This window comes from Oryzias latipes, chromosome 17, assembly GCF_053564925.1.
Source record: "Oryzias latipes strain Hd-rR chromosome 17, Olatipes_Hd-rR_3.1".
Taxonomy (NCBI): Eukaryota; Metazoa; Chordata; class Actinopteri; order Beloniformes; family Adrianichthyidae; genus Oryzias; species Oryzias latipes.
In genome coordinates, this window is record NC_136253.1 from 22,181,297 (window position 1) to 22,207,695 (window position 26,399).

General features: G+C 38.5%; 1 protein-coding gene across 3 annotated transcripts in view; it reads left to right on the top strand.

Annotated features, from left to right (window-relative positions):
• Positions 1 to 26,399, top strand: part of cdh24b (cadherin 24, type 2b) — a 255,290-nt gene that overhangs the window by 110,427 nt on the left and 118,464 nt on the right. For all 3 annotated transcript variants that reach the window (XM_078935508.1, XM_011486562.4, XM_020710942.3), the window contains one exon: positions 22,066 to 22,360. In XM_078935508.1, coding sequence (XP_078791634.1) covers positions 22,066 to 22,360 — 295 coding nt within the window. The remainder of the gene's footprint in view (positions 1 to 22,065; positions 22,361 to 26,399) is intronic.

Sequence of the window (26,399 nt, forward strand, 5' to 3'; positions counted from 1 at the left end):
ACACACTGTTCATCTGTAGTTCTAACAAATTTTACTTATTTTTTTGTAGTCACTTGTTCCCTGTGCTTTTGTTTACTTCCTGGTTCTTAAGGAGCACTTCATGAATGCAGGAAGTCCAGTGGACCCACTTATTTTTGGTTTCCTTTGACAGGCCTGTTTTAAATTTGAAATGTTTCCTTTTTGTTTTGTATTTTTGTTTGGAAATTTCTGTTAATTGGGAGACAAATTTTGTTTTATTCTGTTGAATTAGTTACAAGTAAAATACATTTTGGTGTTTTGGTTTCTTAAGATATGTGTTTAATTTGGATTAGTAGTTGGATTGGCTTGTGAAGGGGTGGAGCCAACCACCTATACAATCTCTTTTCAAGGTGGAGGACCTCCCTTTTGTTGTATGGCTTCCATGCTGCAATGTAAGCCTGCTTCCCTGTCATACTGTCATATTGTTTCCACTGAAGCATTTGTCTTTCTGTAGCTCACACCCTAAAGCTAATATTACTGGTGCAACAAAAATGGCGAGTGATATTGGTGCCATCCAACCGCACATTTTTGAGCCAAATCCAGCTCAGAAGAGGGAAATGAAGCCGTTCTTTGATTTGACTCCAAGAGGATGAATGGAGCGTACAAAAATGAATGAAGCAGAGCAGTGAGCATTATATTTTCTACATAACAACTATGAACTTTTGCCCTTAAATAACAGTCATTTGAATAAACAAGTACTCAGAAATCCTAATTTTCTTTATCAATGTCCTCCATCATGACAAAAATGCCACAAGAACATGTTAAAAACACAAAAAGCCCAATTTCCATTGGAGTGGATCTTTTCCTACATTTTTACATTTATGTCAAACTATTGCAAAAACAGTTTACTTGCAAAGCACAATTTCAACATTTCTGCCATGATGGAAACTTATTGCCTTTCCATGTGTGTGACATCTCAGGAGAAAAAGCAAACCTCTATAGATTCCAGTCAAAAAATGTTTCCTTTCCGTCTTGTAATGGAGAACCCGTTTCTAAACAGAAACCCTGTAAAAGCCGCTTTGCCGTGAAAAATCGTCTGCCCTCAGATGTAAGTGTCGCTTATGAAACTGGAAGTAAGACGTAACTACACACTAAAGATGAGGACATGCCAACGAGAGGCATTGAACTTGCCGAAAACACACATACACAGCCCGGCATGCTTCTCACCAATAAAGGAATTAATGATAAGAAGAAAAAAAAAACTAATTTTGCAAACATCTGTGTTTTTATTTGCTTAAAGTCTCAATGCGAGAAAAAAAAATCATTTTGCCTCTGGGTAGCAGCAGCGGTGAGACAGCAATTAGAGTGACTGCAGCACACGGAGGAGAGCGTGTCTGCGTGTGCTGGGGGGATAACGGCACAGAAAGAAGTGGGATTACACCACTGGACAAACAAGGGATAATGTGGGCAACAGAATGAAATTGAGGAAAATGGGTGTTTGAGAACATGTGAGATGAGGATAAGGAAACAATTAGAGTCCATTACAGGCAGAAGAAGGACATGTTTAAAGAGGAATGGGAGATTCCAGACTTTTCTTTCGGTTGACCTCAGAACCTGTGGGGCTTGGCGTGAAAAGAGGACAGATCGCAGAGAAAAGAGGCAACTAGGAATCCAAGACATCAGCTTAGAGGATAGACGGGCTTCTACAAGGCCGTTTAATACCATTTTGCTGCAAGCCCCTGTGGAGGGAGCGCTTGAATGTGCCTGTACCGAGCCGGTGCAAGATTGCAAAAAAAAAGAAGAGGATATAATAGGTGGGTAAAGGAACAAGGCTACACTGTTAAAAGAGGAGGAAGAATAGAGGGGCAAACGTGGAGTCTATTAAAGATGGAATTCAAAGGAGGCAGAGCATGCCCTTTTTATATCCCATGTTTCATCTTGGGATAATGCCGAACAAATCAGCAAGGCAAGTGTTGGAATTTAAACATCTTCCTCCTGGGTATGAGATGCCAGCAATTTATCTGAGAGAATATGTGAGCCTTTCAGAACCTCTCTGCGCTCTTTTCATGTTGAAAAACTGCATTTGTAGATAACCCAGGAAATGTGGGTTAGCGGATCTAGAACCCTAACAACGTATGGTGGTGTAATAATGGAACATCAAGCACAAATTGGTGTCGGAACTGGTTCACTGCCTGGAGCTTTAACCCTTCAAGGTTAGATGCATCAGTGCGGAGAAAGCCAGTGTTTAAAGTGTTTAGTCGGAGTGCAGAAAGGCAGCACAGAGAATGTGTGAAGTGAAGAGGCGCGCAAATGAGTCTGATTCATGATTATGCATCGCCCCGGCCAGCATGAGCTCTGTGACTGTGACCTTGAGCTAACATTTATGCTTTGGCCTGAACTATGCGCTCCACTTCTCCCCGTTGGCCCTAAAGGGGCTTTTGAGTCAGGGGGCACGGGCGAAGGAGCAGGGCAGAGGAGGCTGGAGAGAATGAGAGGTCACATGACTGAATGAAATCAGAGGTGAGGGCAAATGAGGAAGAGGACAGAAGGCTTTGCCTTATAACAGAGCTCTAAAGATTAAATTAAGCACATATTTTCACAGCTTCGTGTCCAATGTAGCTTTTAATGTTACATTATTACGCCTAAAATATTAACACAACACCAAAATGGAAGCTTTCAATCAAAACCATTAGCTTTATTTGCGGCAGCAGAGCACGGCGCACCCTTGTGCCAACATTTTAAATTAGGTCTGAGCTTTGAGCCCTTTATTTCTTGAACTAGAATCCGACTCTAAATGTTGCAAAGTTTCTTTACCCTAATATGGCAACAAATTTGCTGTTTAATCAGAATGTCATTTTCCATCAAACCACATGGCGTAACTCACAGCGGACTGATCCAGCTACTTTTTTTTTTTAAACTAATGAAATTAATCAGTTTCGTCTGGTGCCAAGGAAACTCACAGCCACTCAAACCCCTCTAAGAGTTTAGGATGCTTTGAGGAATGAAAATGGATTTAGGATAGATTAAAATTTGGATGCTGAGCTTGTTTCACATCTGGATACATGCATATAAATCTTGTCATAACGCAATGCTTCACAAATGAGTCATCACTCTGTCTGCAGTATATGTTGAAGTGTGTTTTTGTCAATTGGAATTAATTTTTTTTCCTTTTCATAACAAAGTGTTAATAAAATCACTTGTTTTTCCAATGTGTATTTTTAGCACCATGGTCTTAGAGTAGTGAAAATCACTCATCCTGTGTGTTTAATACAATCCCAAAGTATTAAAAATGTATGTAGGTCAAGCTCTTGCAGACACTTTTGGTTTAAATAGTCAAAACCATTGACTGTCTAAACACGTTCAAAATCGGCAGTCTGCACTATCATACAGAAAGCGAAGATAGTGGGGATATTTTTGGAAAACGGCACCAAGATATGGAGCCTCTAAAGGGACATGGAAGTAAAAACAAAAATTTGTACTGGTTTCTTGTGTGCATGAGAAAGAAACTCATCCACAGCGCACCAGTTGATCAAGGATGGTGTATCCCCTGAGCCAAAGCAAACCGCATGACTTAAGAACTGGTTCTAGTGTTATCAGAGATAACTTAACGGTGATGCCAGACAAGCAAAGCTGCGATGTCTCTGTAGGCGAGTCCGGAGGTAAAATAAAAGTCAGTAAGCTCACCTATTGTCATTTTCAGGAGAATGAAAAGGTCTCCTGCGCAACCGATACTCCCTCATGTCACTGGATACTTTCTTGTGCACACCAGATACTTTGTCGTGCCACTAGTTAGTTCCTCTTATGTCGCCAGTTAGTTTTTTGTGCGCATGTGACACTTTCTTTTGCACACCAGATACTTTGTTGTGATACTAGTAATTTTCTAGTGTGCATCAGATACTTCCTTGTGTCACGAGTTAGTTTTTCGTGATCATTAGATACTTTCTTGTGCACACCAGATAGTTTCTTGTGTCACTAGTAAGTTTGGTGTGTTCACCAGATACTTTCTTGTGCCGATAGTTTCTAGTGCGCACAAAAAAAACAGTTTTAACTTTTTGTAATTTGTTAATACCCATTTGCCACTTCAGAATTTCTGTACTAAAACACTGAAAAATTAATAGGAAAAAAAAAAATCTTAAGCGAGCAGAAAAACATTTAGGTAAAAAAATGTTACTAAAAAGGTTTCCAACATTGTTTTGTGAAGCACTTAGTTATTTCTGTTGCTAGCTGAGCCCATTCATCATATATTCGTGCTTAGTCCCATGTAAAGTCATGGAGGATGCTGGAGTCTATTCAAGCTACTTAAGGGCAAACTCAAAGTGCACTCTAGACAAGTCGCCAATCCATCGCAGGGTCAGGTTCACAAAGATTGTGCTTTTTAAAGTTGGACATGCAACTGCCTAATGGTTTACTTCAAGAAAATCTTTTGTTAGTGTATCCTGTTTATATATATTGTCTCAATTTCCAATTTTTAACAAAAATGCATCCACAACAACAACAATACCTGGCTGCAAAAGTTGGGCCTGTCTATCAGTGCATTGGTTATGGTCTATGATCTAATCACAGCGCAAGTTGTGTCATTTAATTTGCAACCAGTAAACATTTGACTACAATGGTGACTCTTTAAGCTGCGTGTCTGTGTTAAACTGGTGAGGAGAAAAATGCTGCATTCGCTGCAAGGAGCACAAAAAGTGCTGTGCAGGAAGTTATGTAAACAAGTGAATGAAAAACAAAGTGTAAGGTGTTTTGTAGAACCTAGATAAACTTCAAAAGGCTCTATAATTGTGGGCAATCCTCACTTTAAATCAGCAGATTATAATTGAAACACTGCAGCACACCTCAGAGGCACAGAGCTGCACCATATTAGTTTAGCAAAAGCTTTAACATGCCAATATTTCACCAGATTACTAGTTCCTAATAAGGGTTAGTCCAGTGACAACCATGCTTACTTGCAGCATGTATAAAATAACCACTTAACATGACAAGAGGACAGACTGAAGAGGGAAGGGATTTTAATTAATGCTAACCACAAATAACAGCTGAGGTGCATGACAGTTTTATTAGGTTTGCATGCAGTGAAAGCCCTCCACATTGACATAAATAAAGTAATGCATATCCATAACATTATTTGATTTATTTATTTAGCCTTTAACCACTTTGTGTGCACAGCAAGTCATACAAGTTTGTATATTTAATCTGTCTTGATCCAGTGACCAAATTACATGATTTAAATCCTGTCATCTTTCAGTATTAATTTGTGAGGCTACTGCTGAGACAATATAAGACTGTGAAACGTCTTGGCTGCTGAGTTAAAGAGGGCCATGTTGAGGGTCAGCTCTGGAGAGGACAGCATGGGCACCATGGGGGGGAGCAGAAGACCAGAGGAGAGTGAACTGGTCATAGGGACCGTTGCTGTCCGAGGTGCCTGTCTACCTGTGCCGCACCTCAGTGACGTTTCAGCGGAGGAAACGCCGTCGTCGTCGTTATCGGGGAAAACGCGGGGGTAAGCTGGCGAATCTGAAGCGGATGCTGACGACCTGTCTGAGGCGCTCTGCGGTGGCCTCGTTGGATGACTTTGGACCGGTTCATCGACTCTTTCCTTCCCGGCGCTCATTGGAGCCTGTCAGCACCTGGCTGTTACCTGTCGCCGGCTCAGAGCAGCTGTTCCAGCCTCGCGGTCCCTGTTCTCCTCGCCCCAGGCAGCGCGGGGTGAACCTGGAGAGCTTACGGCCGCTCCCCCGGGCCAGCCGGACCATCAACACCCCGGCCCCACCACCCCCCGCCAGATTTGGCCTGGTGAACACTAGGTCCCTGGCAAACAAAACTTTCATCCTGAAGGATTTTTTCGCCTCTCAGGGCTTGGATTTCCTTTGTCTGACGGAGACGTGGCTGAACGTCGGTGAGTCCAGCGCGTTTTCTGAACTTTTACCGCCGGACTGTGATTATTTCAACTCCCCGCGCACATCAGGCCGAGGAGGAGGAATCGCCACCATTTATAAATCTGCATATAAATGTCTCCCTCCGTCTCTGCTGGTCTCTTTGTCCAGCTTTGAACTTGAACTTTTTGAACTGGGCTGCTCTCCACCGGTGCTGTGTGCAGTGGTTTATCGTCCACCAAAATACAACAAGGACTTCTTAAATGAATTCTCTGGGCTGCTGGCTGAAATCCTGCTTAAATATGACCGAGTTCTTATTGTTTGAGATTTTATATACATGTGTGCTGTCCAGACCATACAATGTCTAAGGACTTTTTAAGTCTTATTGACTCTTTTAATCTTGTTCAGCATGTGTCTGAACCCACGCAGGAACGTGGACACACACTTGATCTGGTGCTAACATATGGACTCTCTGTTTCTAACCTGGTGATATGCGATGCAGTGTTTTCAGATCATATGCCTGTTTTATTTGACATCACTCTGCCCTGTAGCCCCTGTAGGCCTCCGGCTCCGGCTTTCTGACACACAAAGGTACACAAGTTAAATATTACAAGCTGCTCGGAAAAAAAACACATGCTGTGATGATTTTCATACAAAGAAAAATCATGAAAAAAAAAAATCAATAATGCTCACTGGAGATACATGAAATGTATATAAATGTCCATAAAATTAACCCCTTCATAGCTAAATGTATTTCCAATTAAATAAAAAAATATATTCTTCAGTGTTTTTTGCGTTTAAGTTAATTCTTTTTTTTAACTTGTCCTGTCCAACAGCTGAGATTCTTGTGTTAGACTGGATTGAAAAGAGAAGAGAGAAGCTTCAAAGTGATTCAAAAACAACTGCAGTCCTGGATTAAATGCTATTTTGTGAATTAGCGACTCACAACGTACAGGGGTTCAACTTGCATCAATAAATGCATCTTCAAAAGTAAGAAATTGCAGAACCAGCTGCAAAATCTAAAAATGTTAATTTAGTTGATAAAAACTTGGTAATTAATTGTAACTGATTAATTTCAAGTTATTTAAAAAAGTGCATATATATATATATATATATATATATATATATATATATATATATATATATATATATGTATATTGGTAGTAAGGTATAAGTATGCACCATTTACCATTTTACAGTGTATATCTATACGCAGACACATGCAAATGATACCATCATAATAATTGCTCTTAATCATACTGATATATTTTTACTTTTAGGCCACACTTGGCACAATATTTAACTAAATATAATGATCATGAAATACAGGTTGTCAAATACAATTGGAATTATCGTTAAAAAGTCTGTTTTGTTGGTGAATCTGTAAAACTGTCAAACACAAGTGTTGATGTTCTAGGAGAGTCCCACCAAGGTCAAACTGAGCTCTGATCATGAAAACTGCTGAAAACGCAAGAGTTACATCGCAGATTTGGTAGATTTTTAAGGTCATGGCGGCATGAAACCATGTCTTGTATGGGAATGTTGCATGGATATAGTCTCTGCCTTTAAAGCAAACTTGACATCGCTTTGGCTTTCGACTTTCTTTTACTAAACCACAGGACTACCACTGACTACAAATAAAGCCTAAAGGTCATACAATCTCTTTGCTAACACAGAAACCTGCATCTGATCGTGCTTTCATGTAGTAAAAGGGCCTCCTCTGGAAAATGTGAGAAAACGCAACAAAAAGAACATTCAGACCACTGCATGCTGCTCCAAAACGGTACATTCCTCTATTTGTATCTAAAGAAAATAAAACATTGTGAGTGGGTTGCCGAATATAGGCTTTTAGTGACCGTTAATACCTCCGGGCAGCATGCCAAGTAATAACATGGAGTGGGAATCTCTGCAGTACGATTTGAAAAAGAGATCAAGTATAGCGTGTTTGGAAGGAAGGCCAAGGAAAAAATAAAATATGGCAGTATTGCTCATGTAGCTGCAGTCTTTTCAGGGCTCTATGAAGAACAGGCAAATTTAATGTGGGCCCAACTAAAAGGGTTACTATTCAGCCTAACTCAGTTCAGTTTATTGCATCAAGCACTCAAAAAAGTAAGAGTTAGTTTATGGGTTAAACTGGTTTGGAGGCTGACGTCTTGAGCATCAGATGTGAGTCCATTAAAACCTGTCATTTTAATGACAAACGACAGACACGCCAATAAACCTGCAAGAGAAGGGATTAAAATGAATAAAATCAAGGTGGTGCAATGAGGCAGGCAGATTTAATCACCGTGTTATAAAGAAGTATAAAGAAATGCCTGCAAAACTTCAATGAAGCCACTTTTCCTTATGAGGGGCTGATATCATCAGAAAATGATTACTTCAAGTTATTGCAGCCAAAGGGCCTTCAACAAACAGTTTAGGCAAAAATAATCACAGAGTAATGTTTTGTTTTCCCATCGGAGCATTTATTAACCAAATATGAAAACTTAGCTAGATCTGGACCATATAATGTCTTAAGATATTTAAAACCTTACAGATGAATAAATGTGTTCTGGCTGATACACAAGAGCAAAAATATGCAAATAAAATTGTACTTAAAAAAAGCTTTTAAAGTCACACTTAAATCATCTTATGATCTATTTTTTACAAAGCAGTCCCAGTAGTCGTTTGATTATGATGATGTCATTTTTTGCCTAAATAAAAAATCTGTTTTGTTTTCTGGGACATAGTTTCTGCCGAGTGGCAGTAGTTTATTAGAAATTGGCCTTTGACTTGTGACACAGAGTAAGCCTGCCCCCTTCCCCATCATCCATCTTTTTACATGCTCTCCCACAAGCTTACAGCCCTTCACACACCCAACCTAATATTACCGGTGCAACAAAAATTGCGAGAAATGTCGGAGCCATCCAGTCGCACAGTTTGGAGCCAGATGCCAGCTCGGATGAGGAAGACAAAGACGTACATTGGGCATGTCCAAAGTCTGGCCCGTGGATCAAATGCGGCGCGTGTTACGCCCACAGACTCCAGTCATAAAATACCTGACCCTCAGCACTTTCTAAAAACTGTGTTTATGATTTATTGATTGCAATTGGCTACATTCAGTTATAAGCAACACTATGAAAAGCTCCTTTTGTGACATCTTTTCGCTCATTTCAAAGTTTTCTGTAAATAAAAAAAAGCAAGTTGACTTTGAGGGCCGCTGCTTTCAGGACAAGTGGAATTTGGAGGATTTTTTAAAGTTAAATACAAAAAATCTGGGTCTGCCCAAAATACCAAGAGGCTGGTTGTTTTGAAGAAGTTCAATATCAAGAGGGACCACAGGACGACAAATGCTAACTACACTGAACCAACCGGGACAGAATGGTGAATGGTCTTCAAACAGGAAGTTCACAGTAGTGTTTTTGTTGTTGTGTTTTTCTGTTCTACGTGAAGAAATTAAAAGCATGACATTGCTTTTAACGTGTTCCACATTGCTTCTTACACTGTTTTCCTGACAATCTATATATCATAAACACTTGTACCTTCTTAGTCAGGTCTCTTCATTAATTGAGTTGCTGCACGCGTCTGCCGTACCAAAGTAGCAAGTAAAAAGTGTCATACCTGACGTTGATGCAGGCGTTTAAAATTGGTCCGTGAAATATAAAGTCTGAATAAGTTAATTATTGCGATGAGGATTGAAAAGCGTTGGATTTTTATTGTTGCTCCTCCCGTTGCTCTGCTCCGGTCTTGCAATTTGTGGCCAATGGCTGACGTAATCTTTAGTCCCATGGGTTTGTTTACAAGTTTTGGTTCAAATCAGAAATGTCAGAACGAGGGCCAGTCTAAATACAGACCCAATGGCAAGTTGGTCTGGACTCTGTCCGGACTGATTTTTCCTGTCTGAATACACCCTTACGTCGTTAAATTTAAATTCAATGTCATCCTTTCAACGGGCTTCACTTTTTCTTTCTTTGAGCAGGTCTTTTCCTCGAGATTTAACACCAAGAACAAAGTCATAAAGAGATAATTAAAAGCATAAAATTCTCCTACGTTGAGGCAAACTTTTCATTTTACCCACACGCTTAAAGACTTTTTTTTTTTTTTTCTTCCTAGTGGCAAAAGACATTCCCCTTGGCAAAGGCACGCACTGGCATATATGTGGGCAATTTGCCCTTTAAATGTACAGCAATGATTTAGGCCTCCAGTGGCCTTTTGCAAGTTCGCCTCAGTTAGAAAAAAATCTGATGTGAAGTGTACGTTAGCACAGCTCCGAAAGAAGAGAACACAACAATCCCAACACACACATATTGCCTCTCGTACATCAGCTGATTATGATAATCAAAAGGGGGATTTGCATACTCTGAGGCCAAAAGCACAGTTTTGTTTTGAATAATGTATCGCAGAGGAAGAGAACAGTGGTGGGATGCATTGAACGGCTTATGGTGCTAAAGGAAAAGTCTAATAATGATGAATAATGAATACTCTATTAGGAAGTGTGCAAGTGGGAGTGTGACGGGCGTTTTTCTGTGTTTGCGTGCTGATGGGGAGGCCACACAAGGTTCCCCCAGAGACAAACTGAACGAGATCAAATGAGAATAGGCCAACATGTCCACATCACAAATGAATTAAACGGCAATCTAGGCTAACCAAACTTCAATGGCGAATCGGTGGTGGGTCAATGCTAAACAATTATCCTCCTGATGTGTTTAAGCTGTGTTAAGTCAAACAGATGGAAGGATAGAAGAGACTGTTTTCAATACTGTTTGACATTTCTCTGTGAGTACAGAATGAAAGGGAGTCCCCCCCCCCCCTTCACACTCACACAGTTGCTGCAAGAATGGGTTTGATTGAAAGTTCAGACGGAATTTAAAACCTGTCTTTCCTCTGAAGTCACTTTGCTGTGCGGAGGCTGGCAGTTTTCTGCTTCTGTGTGGACTTTATGTCTGAGTGCCTCTGCAAATTGAAAGGTGTTGTTTTTTGTTTTTTTTTGTTTCTTGTGTGCGTCTTCAGTGATTAGAGTGAAGAGCGGGCAGTCGGACGAAGGCGCGCAAATTTGCATGCATGTGTTAGTCACACCCGGATGAAACACTATACAAGCTTTTGATGGTCGGTGTAGTTTTACAATTTTAAACGGTTTCTTTGAGCGCGGTGAAGAGACATCCTGACTGATCCAATGTGGAATTCGTGTTTTTTATGTTCAAGATAAGTACATTTAACTGCTGGCTTTATAAATTACTCATTGCATGTTGCTAATTGAGCTTTTAGGATGTTTGGAGCTGCCATAACTCTTTGTGGCATGGATTCAACAGGGCTGCTTTAAAACGTCTGCAGAGTTCGTGGACCATATTAAGGTTTCATGCAACTGATGTAGATTTATAAGATAAATCTTAAGCTAGCTTCACGTCAGGCTTGTGAAAAATATGCGCATTCTTGAACGTGCATTTAGCTCATGGTGTTCACAATGGACTGTCACCACCCGATACTAGCGTTTGGTGAGAAATGTCAAAGTGGTGCAAATCTCCCGAATGTTGCTCCAGGCTTGTTCATTTCGATACACTTGAAAGACTTGGCGTCACATAATTAACAAACTACAATTATCACTTTCTCCTCCATGATCACTTTTTAAACGGTTGACACTTCCGTGTATAAAAAGTGACGCCATCCATACGTCTCTACCAAATCCGAGTCTCTGATTGGTCAAAGTTGGACCTGGTTTAACTTGCATTGCGCACTCAGTGGCCACGTCTTTTGAACACGGAGCCCGTAAAAACTTAACCACAGCACCCCAAAACATACATGTGACCCTTAAACACGCGTTTTGCCCTGGTAAGTGTGAACGTAGCTTCAAGCTACATCTCTATGGTGTGTGTCAGTCGCTTCATCAGAGCAAAAGCTCCGTTAAGGACAACTTAAGGTTAATGTAGCTTAATTTGGCACACCTTTATGAACTTTGGATAAGAAGATTAACAAGATTAACAAATGTGTAATTTAGCCGCATAAACTGAATTCAAAGAGAAGTTTTGATCATCTTGAAAAAGTAAAAGATGACTTTAGTTCCATTGCGGGAAAACTAAGCATCATTTTATATGTCATTCAAAGTAATCCATGCACAAATAAACTTGTTACTATTAGTTATTTGAGTTTTTTGAGCTTCACTTAGTTTAAACCAGTCAGACAGTTTTCTAAATTCAATAAGGCATTAGCACTCTAGACTGCAAAACATTTGATGCAGTTTTTTTCCCGTTTAGTTTGAACTGTTCACTAACTGGTAATAAAAAAAACTTTATTTAAAAACAGTATGTGTATATGTATATAAATATATATAAATATATATAGATGGAGAGATGGAGAGATATATAGATAGATAGAGAGATAGATATAGATTAGTGCAATCATACTGTAAATCTGGATTTAGGTTTTTTTTTTCTTTTTCTTTTTTATATTCTAAGTCACCCTTAGCTGTCTGGCCTCCTTTTCTCTACCCTTGTTGTGGTGTGTTTCCATATTCTGGGGTTATAACAAATTAATGTCAAAATGTGCTGTTTATTTCTTTTATCTGATACAATCACAGATTTTTAGGAAACATTATATCAGTTCACATATGAGTCCAGCAAACAGCAGTATGACATGCAACATAATCTTATTCCATCCATGCATTCTAATCTAATCCGATAAACATACAATATAATCTGTAGTAATTCCTCTATATGTCCATCATTTGTAATATGGTATTTGTGTAACTTTGATACATGCGAGACCCCTTGGTTTGAACCAAACCAAATCATTTAACAAAGTTACATAATTTTGGAGCTGAACTGACATTTTAAAAGAATTCGTGCACAGTTAGACTTTTATAAAGAAAAAGCTTTTATTTATTTTTTTAGTCTTTTTAAGAGATTACTCCTGGAAAATCCTTCATGCTATTGTGAAAAATGGAAAATTGAGACAAAAATGAATCATCCATCTTCAGCTTTGGATGCAATGAATTGCTGTGGGGTGCTAAAAAAGGATCTACTAGTCAGAAAAGTTTAAAAAATCTCAAAATTAAGCTCATGTTTTCTAAAAAATGCATGACCAGACATGTTTTGTTTTCTGTTTGGGATGGACATTGTGACATAAACTATGTGGACATCCGACAGACCTGCTTCTTTTTTCTCTATTCTTTATTTGTCCATTTAAAGTTCTGCTCTGTTCGAGGCTGCTCTGTGTTGGGTGGGCTGATTGAATGGATCCCCATGATATCGTTTGCTCATAGCAGAACCAAGCCAGACCTTCTTTTAGTTGCAGTTCTTTCTTTGTTCAGGGTTCTACTGGGTGAACTGGGTGGGTGGAGGGAGGAATCTGGTGAGGGAGGGGTCCCATCTGTGTGTGATTGTCCTGTGTTTTTTGTTTTTAATAATTTTCATTTTTTATGACTATTTTATCTGCTTTTATGTTAAGTGCTTTGTGTTTTTAACTGAAATATAAATAAATATAGTTTGAGTAAGTTTGAGTTTGAAAAAACAGGTTTAAAACACAATTTTCATCAGAGTGGGTCTTTGAAGTGTTTTACAGTGCATTCCGGAGCTCTTAGACCTGGATGAGCAATCACTGTGGTCCAGGAGGGAGTCAGAGCACAGTCATCTGATGTCAGAGCTAATCTCAACCATCCCAGGGAGGTGTTGACTTTGGTTATTAGTGGCTGCGTAAAGGCTGGCCTTTAACCTGATTACCTTCTCTCCACTTCCTGGCCTGCTCTCAAGCTTGCTCTTTTCACTCCAGGTCAACTGCTGTCAGAACTTCGAGGGACGCAGAGCACACACACATATATTCAGTCGCACATTGGCTCCTTGTCCACTCTTGTGTTGAAGCCTTGCCAAGTGGAGGTTGTGGCAGGCCAAACTCAGAGTCATCACACAGCTTTCTTCAAAGGGCAGATTAGGCTCAGTTTTTCGCAAATTCTAACAAATTCCTTGTCTGGAAAAAAGGAAAACTGATGCAGTTCGATTGCTTTTCACATTTTTTTTATATATATTTGCACACAAGACATTTGAAGATAAAAATAAAATTAGGATTCAGTGTTGTTGCGTGGGTTTTCTCTGGGGTCTCCTGCTTCCTCCCACCGTCCAAAAACATGTTTTATGGGTTACTCTAAATTGTCCATAGGTGTGAATGTGAGTGTGGGTGAATGATTGTAGCCCTGCGAGAGACTGTCCAGGATGTCCCCTGTCTTCGCCCACAAGTCGCCAGGATAGGCTCCAGCAACCCTTTGACCCAGAAAGGGACAAAACTGGTTAGATGAATGAATGAATGATTCAGTTAGAAATGATCAACCATATTAGTGTCTCGTTAATACGAGTAGATATAACTTTGTACGTTCTCGTAAATCAAAAGGAAAGAGTAAAGCTGCATACACACCCGGCATGGGATGCGCATTGAAGGACACACTTAACATGCCTTTAGCATACGGTCGTCACGATGGACTCTAGCGCATGTACTCATAGTTGGAAGAGGCTTGGTGCCAAATGTCAAAACAGTGCAAAGTTTTTGCAACTTGCTCCAGGCTTTTTTCCCCCCAGCTCTGTTAACGTCTTGGTGTCATAACATTCAAAGGGGGCCTGGCGGCAGACATGATGGTGCCCAGACATCCTTAGCTTGAAGTGAAATTTCTACAAGTTTTTTAGACTTTTCAGAACTTTTATTAAAACATTTTAAAGTAAATAAACGATAACTGTTGCTAACTCCTTTTTTCTTGTTACAAATCTACCCATTTTACCCCAAATTCCAGAGGGACCTGGTTGCAGATAATATGACACCCAGACATCATTTACCAGAAGCGGAAATTCCACAAGATTTGAGAAATTTAGCACCTTAAATTAAAACTTTTTAATGTGAATAAAAGGTTTAGTGTGCAAGATGAGTTTAAAATGGGACAAATATGGTCATCTTTTTATTAACATCGTTTCCTTAATGCGATTAACGTGAATCAGTTTTTGTTTTTGTCGTGGAGAAAATCGTAATCTTTGCGCTGGTATGCAACACTTTACATTTGTAATGGGTTGCATACCTATGATTGCATACGGAGTCACGGTGTGTGAAAGGGCATAGCAGGTTTTGACAGAGACATCATTGGTGTTAAAGGTTTAAAGCTTAAAGCAGAAAAAAATAACTGTTAAGGGCGCCAGTTAAACCAGTCATTTTTGACCAAAATCAAAGAAAGTATTTTGAACGAAATGGGGGTGGGGGACATGAACTTCCAATTCCAATCAAAGACTTCCGGTTCCGGCTATAATTTCGGGGCACAAACCGCAAATATTTAATGCTCCTTCATGATCACTTTTTTTAACAATTGTCACGTCTGTGTGTTGAAAAGGACGACATCCATACGTCACTACCAAATCGGAGACCCTGATTGGTCAAAGATCTGGTTAAACTTTCAATGCTGGCTAAATGGCCGTGTGTTTTGTACCGAGAGCCTGAAAAAAGACTGAAAGACATACTGTAGGTACTGAAACGAGAGTTTTGAAGAGTTTTACATTGGTTGTCATAGACTTTTCATCAGAAGTGGTCCCTCTGACTCACGTTTCCGAGCCTGGTGTGAACGTAGCATAAGAGAAGTTAGACTTTACAATCCCAATTTGCAGTTCGATATAATATAGTAAGTTGAGGTGATAATGAGTCTGTGAAAAATGATTTACTCCAAAAATTCACATTGCTTCTTTTTTGAAAACATTATATTTATCCTCATAGAGGCTATAAATAGGTAGCCGTTTTTTTTAAAAAGGGAATCATCCTCCATACCCGCTGATCTGGGGAGATATTACATATCATTTTGTCACACATTTGGGGATACACAGGTGGACATGCAAAAGCTACACATACCTTGGAGCAAAACTCATAATGTGATAGCAGGAGGTAAGCTGGCCACCAGGCACGGTTTCATTTCAAACAGCCTCACTGGAATCATATGGGCCTTGTCCCAAATTAATTTCCCAGCCTGATCGGCCTCTTTCTTTCGACATCTCTCTGAGTTGGTGGGACCTGCTCCAAATCGATTAGCTGACCCCTCTCCCCTCTGCCCTGCTTGACATCCCTTGACTGTTTTAACAGGGCAGGTTTGGTCCTGTCCCCCCAGCTTTACATCCTTGGCTCGTGGTTGTCCCATAAGCCTCTGGATCTTTTGAAGTCACCAAAAGGAGAGATGAAAAGCTCCCCCACCCACCTCCCGCGCAAGCTTGCCAAAGAGATTGGGAGATATTCTCACACCTGCCTGCATTCCCTTGCAAACTTTCCCTGATGTGCTGGGGGAATTGAACCTCGATGCCAATCACGGGGCTCAGTGGTGCCCTGCGCTGCTTCTGCATGCCCACTGGCATTTTATGTGAGCCGCCAGCCGCTGTTTTTTCACGCCGCCTTGTTTTCTAGCTAGTGCAACCTCATCTCCTTTTTCGGGCAGCCGCACACACACACACAAACACACACACAGATGCTGAATTTGCATGGAAAACATCCACATTCATTAGGCTAATGCATAGCCGTGAAAAAAGAAACATTTTCTTGGTGTTTTTATGATTGATTGTGCGGCAGAAATGCAAAGTTGTGTGTATGGGATATTAGTTATTTAAGTGATTTAGAGGTTGGCAGAGAGTACTTTTCTCCCTCATTTCATGATTTATGGTTATTGCAAAAATGTGAAATTGAGTATATGAGTATAAGCATATTACCTTATGATAATATAAATAATTGAGGAGATTTAGGAGGCTGGAGAGGCTGGCTCCTGCATACACATCAGCAGAAACAAAAATGGAGGCTTATCAGGGTAAATTATTCTTCAAGCAGAGAACTCCAATCAATAGAGTTACTTGTGTCGCCAATGTTTTTTATATTGTTAAGCTGTTGAAATGTGGGATTTTATAACTAAGAAGTGTAAAAAGCAGGTGTAAAATATTGGGATGGCTATTTTTCTAGGCTGTTTCACTTCTGAAGCCATGAAATACTCCTACTTATTACACCTGAGTAACTGCGTTTCCCTATTATACTTTTCATATTAATCTTGAAGGAACAGATAGGGGTAAGAGGTCATCCTTAAATGGATTTGATATCCTTAGGCTGGGCTCTTTTTTCTTTTTCTTTTTTTGCTTTGGAATGACTCTTAGCGGTGCTTTCAATCAGCACTGCCACCTCTCACTGTGGTAATGATGGCCGGGTTCTTCATTAAGGAGCTCGTTAAGTCTCCTCATTAAGCGGTGGGGCTGTTAAGACTTTGATTGCTAATGGCTCTTCGTTAGGAGAAAGACGAACCGGGCTCCTGTGGTGGTCCTGACCAGTTGGAGGTTTTGGTCAATTGGCCCCAGTTGGCCTCTTCTGAGAATGAAAAGAGGCCCTAAACTTACTGCAAGGTAAAAAATCAAACCGTTTTCTGAAAAAAAAAAAAAAAAAAAAAAAACTTTATTGAATCAAAACACATACATGTACATATTTGCCTCGTTTTCTCTCTCCGATTCATCTTTTGATCTATTTTCAAACCTTTCCCGGTGGTCTTTTGATTATGATTAGGCCGTTTCTCGACAAAATAATGAAAAAAAAACAACAACAACTTGTCGTTTTGTAGGATATTGTTTATGCAAAGCAGCAGGAGGTCATTAGAAATTCGCCTCTGAGTTGTGAGCGGATGAAACCTCTGCTCATTTCCCATCATTCCTTTGTTTGCACTCTCTACCATTAACTTACAACCCCTAACCTAACATTAGCGGTGCATGTATTAAAATAGTTGTCAAAATAAATGATCAACCAAATGAGGAAGGGAATGATTACGGTCTATGCAATTCAACAGTGAGGAGATGAAACACAATTTTATTATAGGAAAAGCCCTGACTAAACTCTGGCTGGGTAAGTGATACCAGGCTGAGCACTAACAGGCGTGACGTCTGCAAAACCTGTTTTCAAAGGGAAAAATGTATCAATGGAGGAGTAATATTTTTGGGAACGGCGTTGTATAACTCCCAATTGCTAGTTAGTAGCTAAGGCAAATCTAAATTTTACGAGAAGTGGAAGTTTTTGAAGATATAAGGTTTTCATTATTTGGTGTCATGGCTTCAGTCCTGAATATGATGACTTTTTGCTATTTCACTCGTAAAAAAAAAAAAAAGTTAGCACTGCACATGATCAGAGTGAATACATATAAAGAAAAGCTCTAATAATAATGAGTAAATACAAAAAGAAAAAAGAGGAATTTATGGTGAACTTTTAAAAATGAATTTGTGCTGAAATCATCAAAAAAAAAAAAAAAACTTTAACTAAACTTATCAACCAGCTGCTTGAACACTAAAAAGTTTCTTCAAAAGTTTTTTTTTTAAAGTCTTAATATGGACTAATAACAAAATATAATCATTTAAATGATTAAATATCCCATATTATTGGAGTTTTAACTTTGAACCATAACTGTCGTGATCCAGTGGTAAATGAGATCAGGCTTTTGGCTGGAACTTCAATGTTTGATAAATAAACTTAAACATGAAAATACTGTGAAAACAAAGGCAAAAAATATTATTTTTTTCCTTACCTAAATAAATAAATGTTTGCAAAAACATTTATACACAAAAACAAGTTCAGAAAGCATATGAAGAAAGAAAAAGCAGAAGACCTTAAATGAAAACATTAATAACAAAAAACGGTAAGAAATATGTATTTTTGATCCATTCATCAGCAATGGCCTTCCATTTTGGCCTTTCAAAGTTACCAAAACATTGTTAGCTCCGCCCCTGTGAAAACCAGACACCTATACAAAGGATCAATGACTTAAATATAGACAGATAATTGAATTCAGTGCTTTAAACAAAAAAACAACAACAAAGAAACACACAAACGAAAGGGCACAATCCTCACACAAACAGCTTTTTAACAGATTTTATTTGGGCTTTAGTTTACCCCATGTAGACAGCTCTTGTTAAAGGGTTTAATGGCATTTGTGTCATAACAGAGTTACCTCGAAGACACATCCACCAAAATTCTGCTTGATCCTAGTGTAGATTATGTGAACTTTAATATCCTGAGTTATGATATTAATACCTAAAGTTGTGTCAAAATGTTGAAGGGAGATGTTTGGTTATTATTATTTGTGATAGTAAATAAATGTGCCTCGGGTTGGAGGATCAAAGCTCTGCTATTTAACATGCAGAAATGTCTTAGAATATTCTCATCACTAAACTCAGAGATTCCAACTCAGTGAGTTGCTGGTTGTGGAAACAGTAAGAAAATACAAAAAGCTGCTTAAAAAATCTCCTTTTCTCAACAAGTAAAGACAAAAGTTAATAAATATTTATTTAAATGATTCAGAATGATTTTTGTTTTGATGCTTCACACTGCTACTTTTCTCTCTATGTAAAACGCTTTATTCATTTTTTATTTCATTATTGTTTTACCAGTTTGCTTATTTGCATCCCTAAAGGAGTTTAATTAGGTTATGTGTATGAAAAATTGTTCAGAAATCCTTAGGGTTAAGCACATTTTGGTGAATAGAAGCAAAGCAACAAAAAGTTTTTGTACTTTTTATTTAATTTATTTTGCTTTAATATTATCCTAGCTAGTTTGCGGTGACAATGTTGTACCATAACAAAACAATACACACCAGAAGTTTTTTTCTAAGTTCTCTACAGGTTTTCTATTGTGATTCATCAAAGAATAGAAAGAAAAATCCTACAACTTTTGTCTGGATCATTGACTTTATATGAGAGCTCAATTCAATTCAATTCAATTCAATTTTATTTGTATAGCCCAAAATCACAACAACAGTCGTCTCGATGGGCTTCGAAGTGAAACATGAACTCAAAAGGATCACGAATACAAAGAGTTCAATAGTAAAATACTAAAATGAACTAACAAACTGACTAAGCTATACTGGCATCCCTGCCCTTAGACCCCCCTTCGCGGTAAGGAAAAACTCCCAAAAAACCGGATTCCGGAAAAACAGCTGGACTGAGTGACCCCCTCCAACCTAGCATTCCAAACAGGAAGTACCCACTGGCCCCAAGAAGCCAAAAGCCTATAGACTTCTATTCAGAATAAACATTCTTCTTCTGATACCTTTTTCAAAATGAACTTGATTTTTTTTCATGATTTTTTTTCTTTATTGCAAGTTAGACAATTTATAAACTGACCAATCAGACGCCTCAATAACTGCATGTGATGCCCGCTGGCTCCCATCTCAAACTTTTGACAGATTGTCTTTCAGTGGTAGGGGTGTGGACTTCCAACGAACTCCTGATTGGTGGCTGTAGTTGCCACAGAAACAAAGACTCAGACCAATTTTGGACCAATCACTGCTTACCGACGTCGCTTGGCTCCAAATGGCGGTATCTCGCGACTGAATCAAACCTTTTTCAATGGGTGACGTCACACTCACTCAGTCCAGTTTTCTTATACAGTCAATGGTCCTGATGTTGCAGGTGAGCAGTGCAAAAGAAACAAAGTAATTATATTTTTGACAGAAAAATATGTCAGATCCAACAATACCAATAATTTTGGCTGTGTTCAGTCTTAAGGCTTATTAAATGAATTGTCTGACACGCTCAAGAATCAAAGTCTTTCCTGTTTTCCACACCAGCACAGACCTTGACTTCTTGACAGCACAACTGGAGATTCAGCTTTTGATTCTTTTCTCGACAGTCTGCAAGCGGGATAAGAAATGAAAAAAAAAACTTTTATAATACTTGAAAAATTAAGGAAACATTTTCCAAGCATTTTTTTGTAGTTTAATAAACAAAGTGGAATTTTGAGTTGGTAAAACCTAATATTGCTGACTTTCTCATATTCAAAAATTTTAAGTTAGGTCAACGTATTTATTGGGAAAAAACTACTTGTTATATTTGAGTGGGTAGTACATTTAAAAATAAATGTAGCAAATTTATAATTCTTTTTCATACTTTCATTCTTTTTTTTTATAAGAAAATAAGAAGAAAATAAACATTTTTGGCTTACAGTTTCTAATGGGCCAGTTTTTTTTCGTGCAGTTATCAAAAATCTTTTTTGAGCCAAAGTGATTTGATGCATATTTGTATCAATGGGTTACCGATTTTCTTGTTTAGCTTTTATAGCTGACTGAATAGTCCATCTCTAATCACACTGTAGTGATTCACACCAAGTTTCACTTGCAAATAAACTGAAACCCTTGTTTTGTCTTTTTTCGAGTTTAACATTCATAGTTTGTGCCGCGCTGCTTTTTGTCAACATTTTGCTCTGACTGCTTTCTCAGCTAAAAACACACTTATCATATTCTGTGCCTATGGACGCTGCCACATCCATGCTATTTTCTTCAACAAAATACAACGATCAGCATGGAAAATTAACTTTTCAATTTGCTGCATCCATTTTCTCTTCATTTAGCCAATCTGCTTAGTTGTTGCCATGCAACAAATGCATCAATGAGCTAAAACCTCCTATCCTGCATAGCAGACTCTCCCCCTGTCCTCTCTCCATCAAAAGCCCCAATGTCAGACCTTTTTGTTAGAGCGGCTTAATTTAGTACTGGATATTTTTTTTTGGTCACAGTTGCAATTCGATTGAGACAGGTGAAGGGGTAATGAGATTGAATTTTGATTTGGTTGCTGCATCCCGCTGACTTGTCTATCTCTCATGGGGCAGAGGACAGTGTGGAGCGATAGCTGATATTACCTTTCCCTGCATGAGAGGATGCCGGTCGCTCTGCTAGCTTTGCCATCCTACAAGGCACTGATCCAATAAAATACAACATGGGGCTGAGATCGATACCCAATGTCCCACCGCCACGCGCCCCTTCTCTCTTATTTATACACACTTATTAACCAGGGAATAAATGATTGATCTACTGTTGATTGTATTTTTTGATTTAGTGCTTTCAGTGTGTTGTCACTGCTCACAGCTGCTGAGAACTAGATAAGGGCTTTAGGACTGGAGAGGAGAAATGGAGTTCATGAATGCTTGTGTGTTTACAGATGACGCACAAAAAGTGGACAGCAGGATTTTGATAGAGAGCTGTTTTAAACATTTCTTTCATCCACTTGTGTTGAATTTCAAAACATCCTTGAGGCACACTGAGTATAATCTGCTTGTTTTGTGTTCACCAACTTCCTCCATAGAAAAAACAACAACCTTAGTTTTTAACTAGTGTTTACCTCCCTCAAATGTATATTTACATATGCATTTTCTGTCATAAACCCTTCATTATTTTACGTACATGTTTTTGTCGATGCTCCTTCTTTGTTCCTGGCTGCCACTCATCCCCACTTTCTATGCCCTTTAGCTCCACACTGACATGGACAGAAAAGATGGCCGCACTAAGTATATCCTGCGAGGCGAGGGGGCCGGCTCTGTCTTTGTGATCGACGAGAAAACAGGTAACATCCATGTCACCAAGCCACTGGACCGCGAAGAGAAGGATGAGTACCGCCTCATCGCTACAGCCATCGACAGGCAGACGGACCGAGCTCTGGAGCCGTCATCCCAATTCTTGATTCGGGTGCAGGACATCAACGACAACCCCCCGGTCTTTGACGAAGGCCCCTACAGCGCCACCGTGCCAGAGATGGCAAATATAGGTAAAGAAGTCCCAGAATGTATTCTTTTTCTTCTTTGTCTTTTCAAAGGATACGTATTACCTTGTTAAAGAAGAAGTTACTTGTTGTCATGAGACTTGTTGTATGACAAGATGTCGTGATGACTTGATACTATAAATCTAACAAAATAATTAGTCTGAACGGACAGAACATAAATGTAAATCTAACTCCTGATCAAAATAAAGTACTAATTGGTGTAAACATTCAAAATGATGGCTGTTTCATCTAATGGTAAATGCTGGCAGCAATAAAATAGATTATATGGTGTTAGAACCCAGTGATTGACATTAATTAAAACCCAAATTACCTCAAGTCAGATATTTACAATTTATGTTACTTTAGCTGTGCTCTAAACAACTCTTAACCCTTTATATACATTTGTATCATGTTTGACAAGAATTTCTTAGACCCCTTTCTCATTAGCATGATCCAAACCCATTAAAAACCCATTGGATAGAACTTGGTCTACATTTTCTGCCCTGCACAATCCTTTCACTAGGGACGGTAGAAGGGCTCATTTCAAAATGGCGGCTTTCGTGACAGTTTTGGCGGGAAAAGTTTTATCTAATTTTTAAAACTTTATTCATTGTTTTTTATTTTTTAAATGACTACTTGTTGTATTGCAATAATGGAAAAAAAATGTTGATGATTTATTGTTTAGTATCCAGTTACACCATGTTAAAAATATATGGATCAATTTTGAAAGTGAGTAAATGTGGGCCTTTTTTTCATGAGCACTAGTGTCAATGTTGTTGCATTTTAAACTAAGATTGTTGTAAACAAATACTTACCAAATCACCCAACATATCATAAGTGATAGTAGACATACTGAAAAAATTATTATAGTAATTCTTTGTGGAATGTATTAAATGGTTTAAAAAGTGTCTTAATAAAAAAAAAAAAAATCTTTTAAGTCTTTGGTTAGGTGGACTGTACAGGGCTAAAATTTATTTTTTCATATTTGGTTCATAAGAAATAAATTTGATAGGTAAAAAATAATGAGCACCATATTGTGAACACAATTTATCTTTGAAAATACTTTTTGAAGAGTACGCTAGATTACACAGCACTAAAACAATGTAGAAACCTGCAAGTACTGAGTCGTTTTAAACACCGGCTTTAATACCATGATATAATCTGCACTAAATAAGTAATGCAACAGTATCATATGAACGGAGATCTGGGCAGCAGCTGTGACCGAAAGACATTTTATTACCAAAAAAAAAAAATGCAATTTCTTCTATCAGAATACCTTTGAGGCAGCAAACTTAAACAATAAAACCTTTAAGTTTGATTGACCGCCCCTCCAAGCAGTGGACTTTAATTAGTGCCAGGGAACATAGTAAATTGTGTGATGTTACTGCTCACATTTACATGAATCTTAATAGAGTGCTTTTGTGACACAAATAAGACTCATTTTCTCTCCAGTATAGAAGGACTTTATTATTTCCTAATAAATGTAGAGAAAACACTTGTGTATGCGACCACTTTCCAATTAAGCCTTTAAAAGGTCTGAAGAATCCACTTAATGCTCAACCTAATATGGAATAATACTTAATGTTTTTCTATTTTTTTCTTTGCTTGTTTGTGCAGCACAGGGCTATTGAGAATGATGCAGATATGTCTCCTCTGGTAGTTTACTGTCTGTGGAAAATTGGTGCTGGGTGAGGAACAAGACTGTCCAGACACGATATTTCAGCAATCAGGTGCCTCACCTGCAACTGTAATCAGTCTTATCCAAAAAAGAGAACAAGATGCTGGAGTTATGTGAATGAGAACAAGGTGTTCTCATAAAAGAGGGTTTACTCTCAAGAGATCTCCACCAGCCAAAATAAAACTACTCCTGATGATGCACAAATCTGTGCTCTATTAAATTGAAAACACTTGGCATGGAAAGAAAATAGTATAACAAACCATTGGAAAAGTCTTTAAAACAAGGTGGTTATGTAAGTCTATTCAATAGAAAATTGCTTCCTTTTGAAGCCTGTTGAGCTTTTGAGGAATTGGAATATTTCATATTTCTGGATTGGTTTAGAATTTGAGAATTCACTGTGAGTGTTCTAAATAGATAGTGCACGAATGGTGCTATCTATTTGCACGAATTTCAGAGAATCCAGGAATCTCTCGTTTCATACATGATTTTTTTGGTTTATTAGTTTATTTCAGGCAATAAAAACAAAGGGAACAAAAGCAATCAAGACACCTCAATAAGGGAACTTAAAGGATGAAACCAGAGCAGTAGAGCTACCCGATCCTGGTGCCTAAGAGCTCCCTCCCTGCGTGTTCTCCGGCTATTCTCCGCTGTACTCGTTCCTTATTCGAGATTTAAACTGACTAGACACAAAGATCGTCAGCTGAGCATCAGCTGGAAGGTTATTGTTTCTCTAACTCTTCTTGGAGGTTAGATTAGACCAAATAATATTCAAATTTACGATTACTGCATGTGTACAAGGCAATGAAATGTAGTTAGCTTCCAACCAGAAAGTTCATTTTCTTATATAAACAAATTCAAATCTTCAAATATAAGACAATATGCACAAATAGGAGCAAATGATTGGCTCTACAGATGCTAGTATGATGAATATTTTCTAATTTATACATTAACTACATTAAATACTTCAACTACTTTCTTGTCCATCCCTTTTTTTCTTGTTCTTTTTACCTAGCACAAGTCAACTCACACTGAATTTTCTTTTTGCACAAAATCCCATAGTTATTGTATTTATTGTTTTTATTTAATATGTATCCACCTTGCAACCCGTTCTTGACCTGCCAAAGTGCTGCGTCTGTCACTGTGCTGTCTAAGGACTATTTTTTGGTGGACAAGGCAACATCATTTCGTTCGGTTCGCATTTCTGATTTGGTACACGAAGGACAAATAAAGAATCTAAATCTGAAGTCATTTTCATTCAAGTAGTCAAAGGATTCAAAGGAGTTTATTGTCATAAGTACAGCAAGGAGACGGGTGTCCCTGTACAATGAGATGCTTACTTTGCTGTTTGCTCCGAATGCCATAAGGTTTAAGGTAAAATAAAAGAGTGGGTAGGAAAATTTACAGGATATATGAAACATTCACACCAAATATAGAATAAACATAGTGGTGCAATAACGAAGGAAGGTATTGTATTCCATGAAATAATTATAAACGATTTAGGGAGAGGTTAAGTACAGTTAGTGATACAAATGAGCAATAGATAAAAACCATGACATAATCAAATGTAGAAGTATACATTTAGATCATTGTGCACGAATGACAACCATTTGACCTTGGTTGATGATACAGGAAGTTTAGGTTGCAATTGCTGCTAACCAGGAGTGCAGGAATTCAATTTCCCCATTATTTGGTTTAAACCTCGTTTTTTGGGTTACTGTTCTATTTTGGTTGTTATTTGATTTGTGTATTACAAAACACCAACAAAAAACAAAACAAACGTATTTGGTTATAAGCGAGTAGCAATAAAGAAAAACCCTGCTGTAATGTTATAAGCCAATAGGAAATAAATCCTTCTTATGCTATGTAAATACCGGCCATGTGTGGCGCGTTCGAGAACATGCTGGAGATGGGTTTTTGAATGTATATATGGAGTTCACACTGAGCTGTGAGCTGCTATTCTGGCACATGGACTCACAGTATGTGGAAAATGTTAAAGCGGTGCAAATCCTGTGAATCTTGCTCCAGGCTTTTTCTTTTAAACCGCTATTCCGATTAATTTACAACCTGGTGTCGTATAATTTTGGCCGGGAATTATACGACAAAATTACTGTTTTCTCCTTCATGATCAATTTTCAACCGGTTGGCACTTCCGTGTTTTGAAAAGGAAGCTCACCATATGTCATTACCAAAACAGATTTTCTGATTGGTCAAAGCTCAACTAGTTTAACGTTTGACGCGCCCTCCATTGCTGTAAATTTTGTACGTTGAAAACTGACTTAAAAACTATGACTCGAGAGTTTTGAACCCGAAAGGCCGAAGCGGGCAGATGAATGCGTTTAAATAGACTCTTTTTAATGTAAACACACT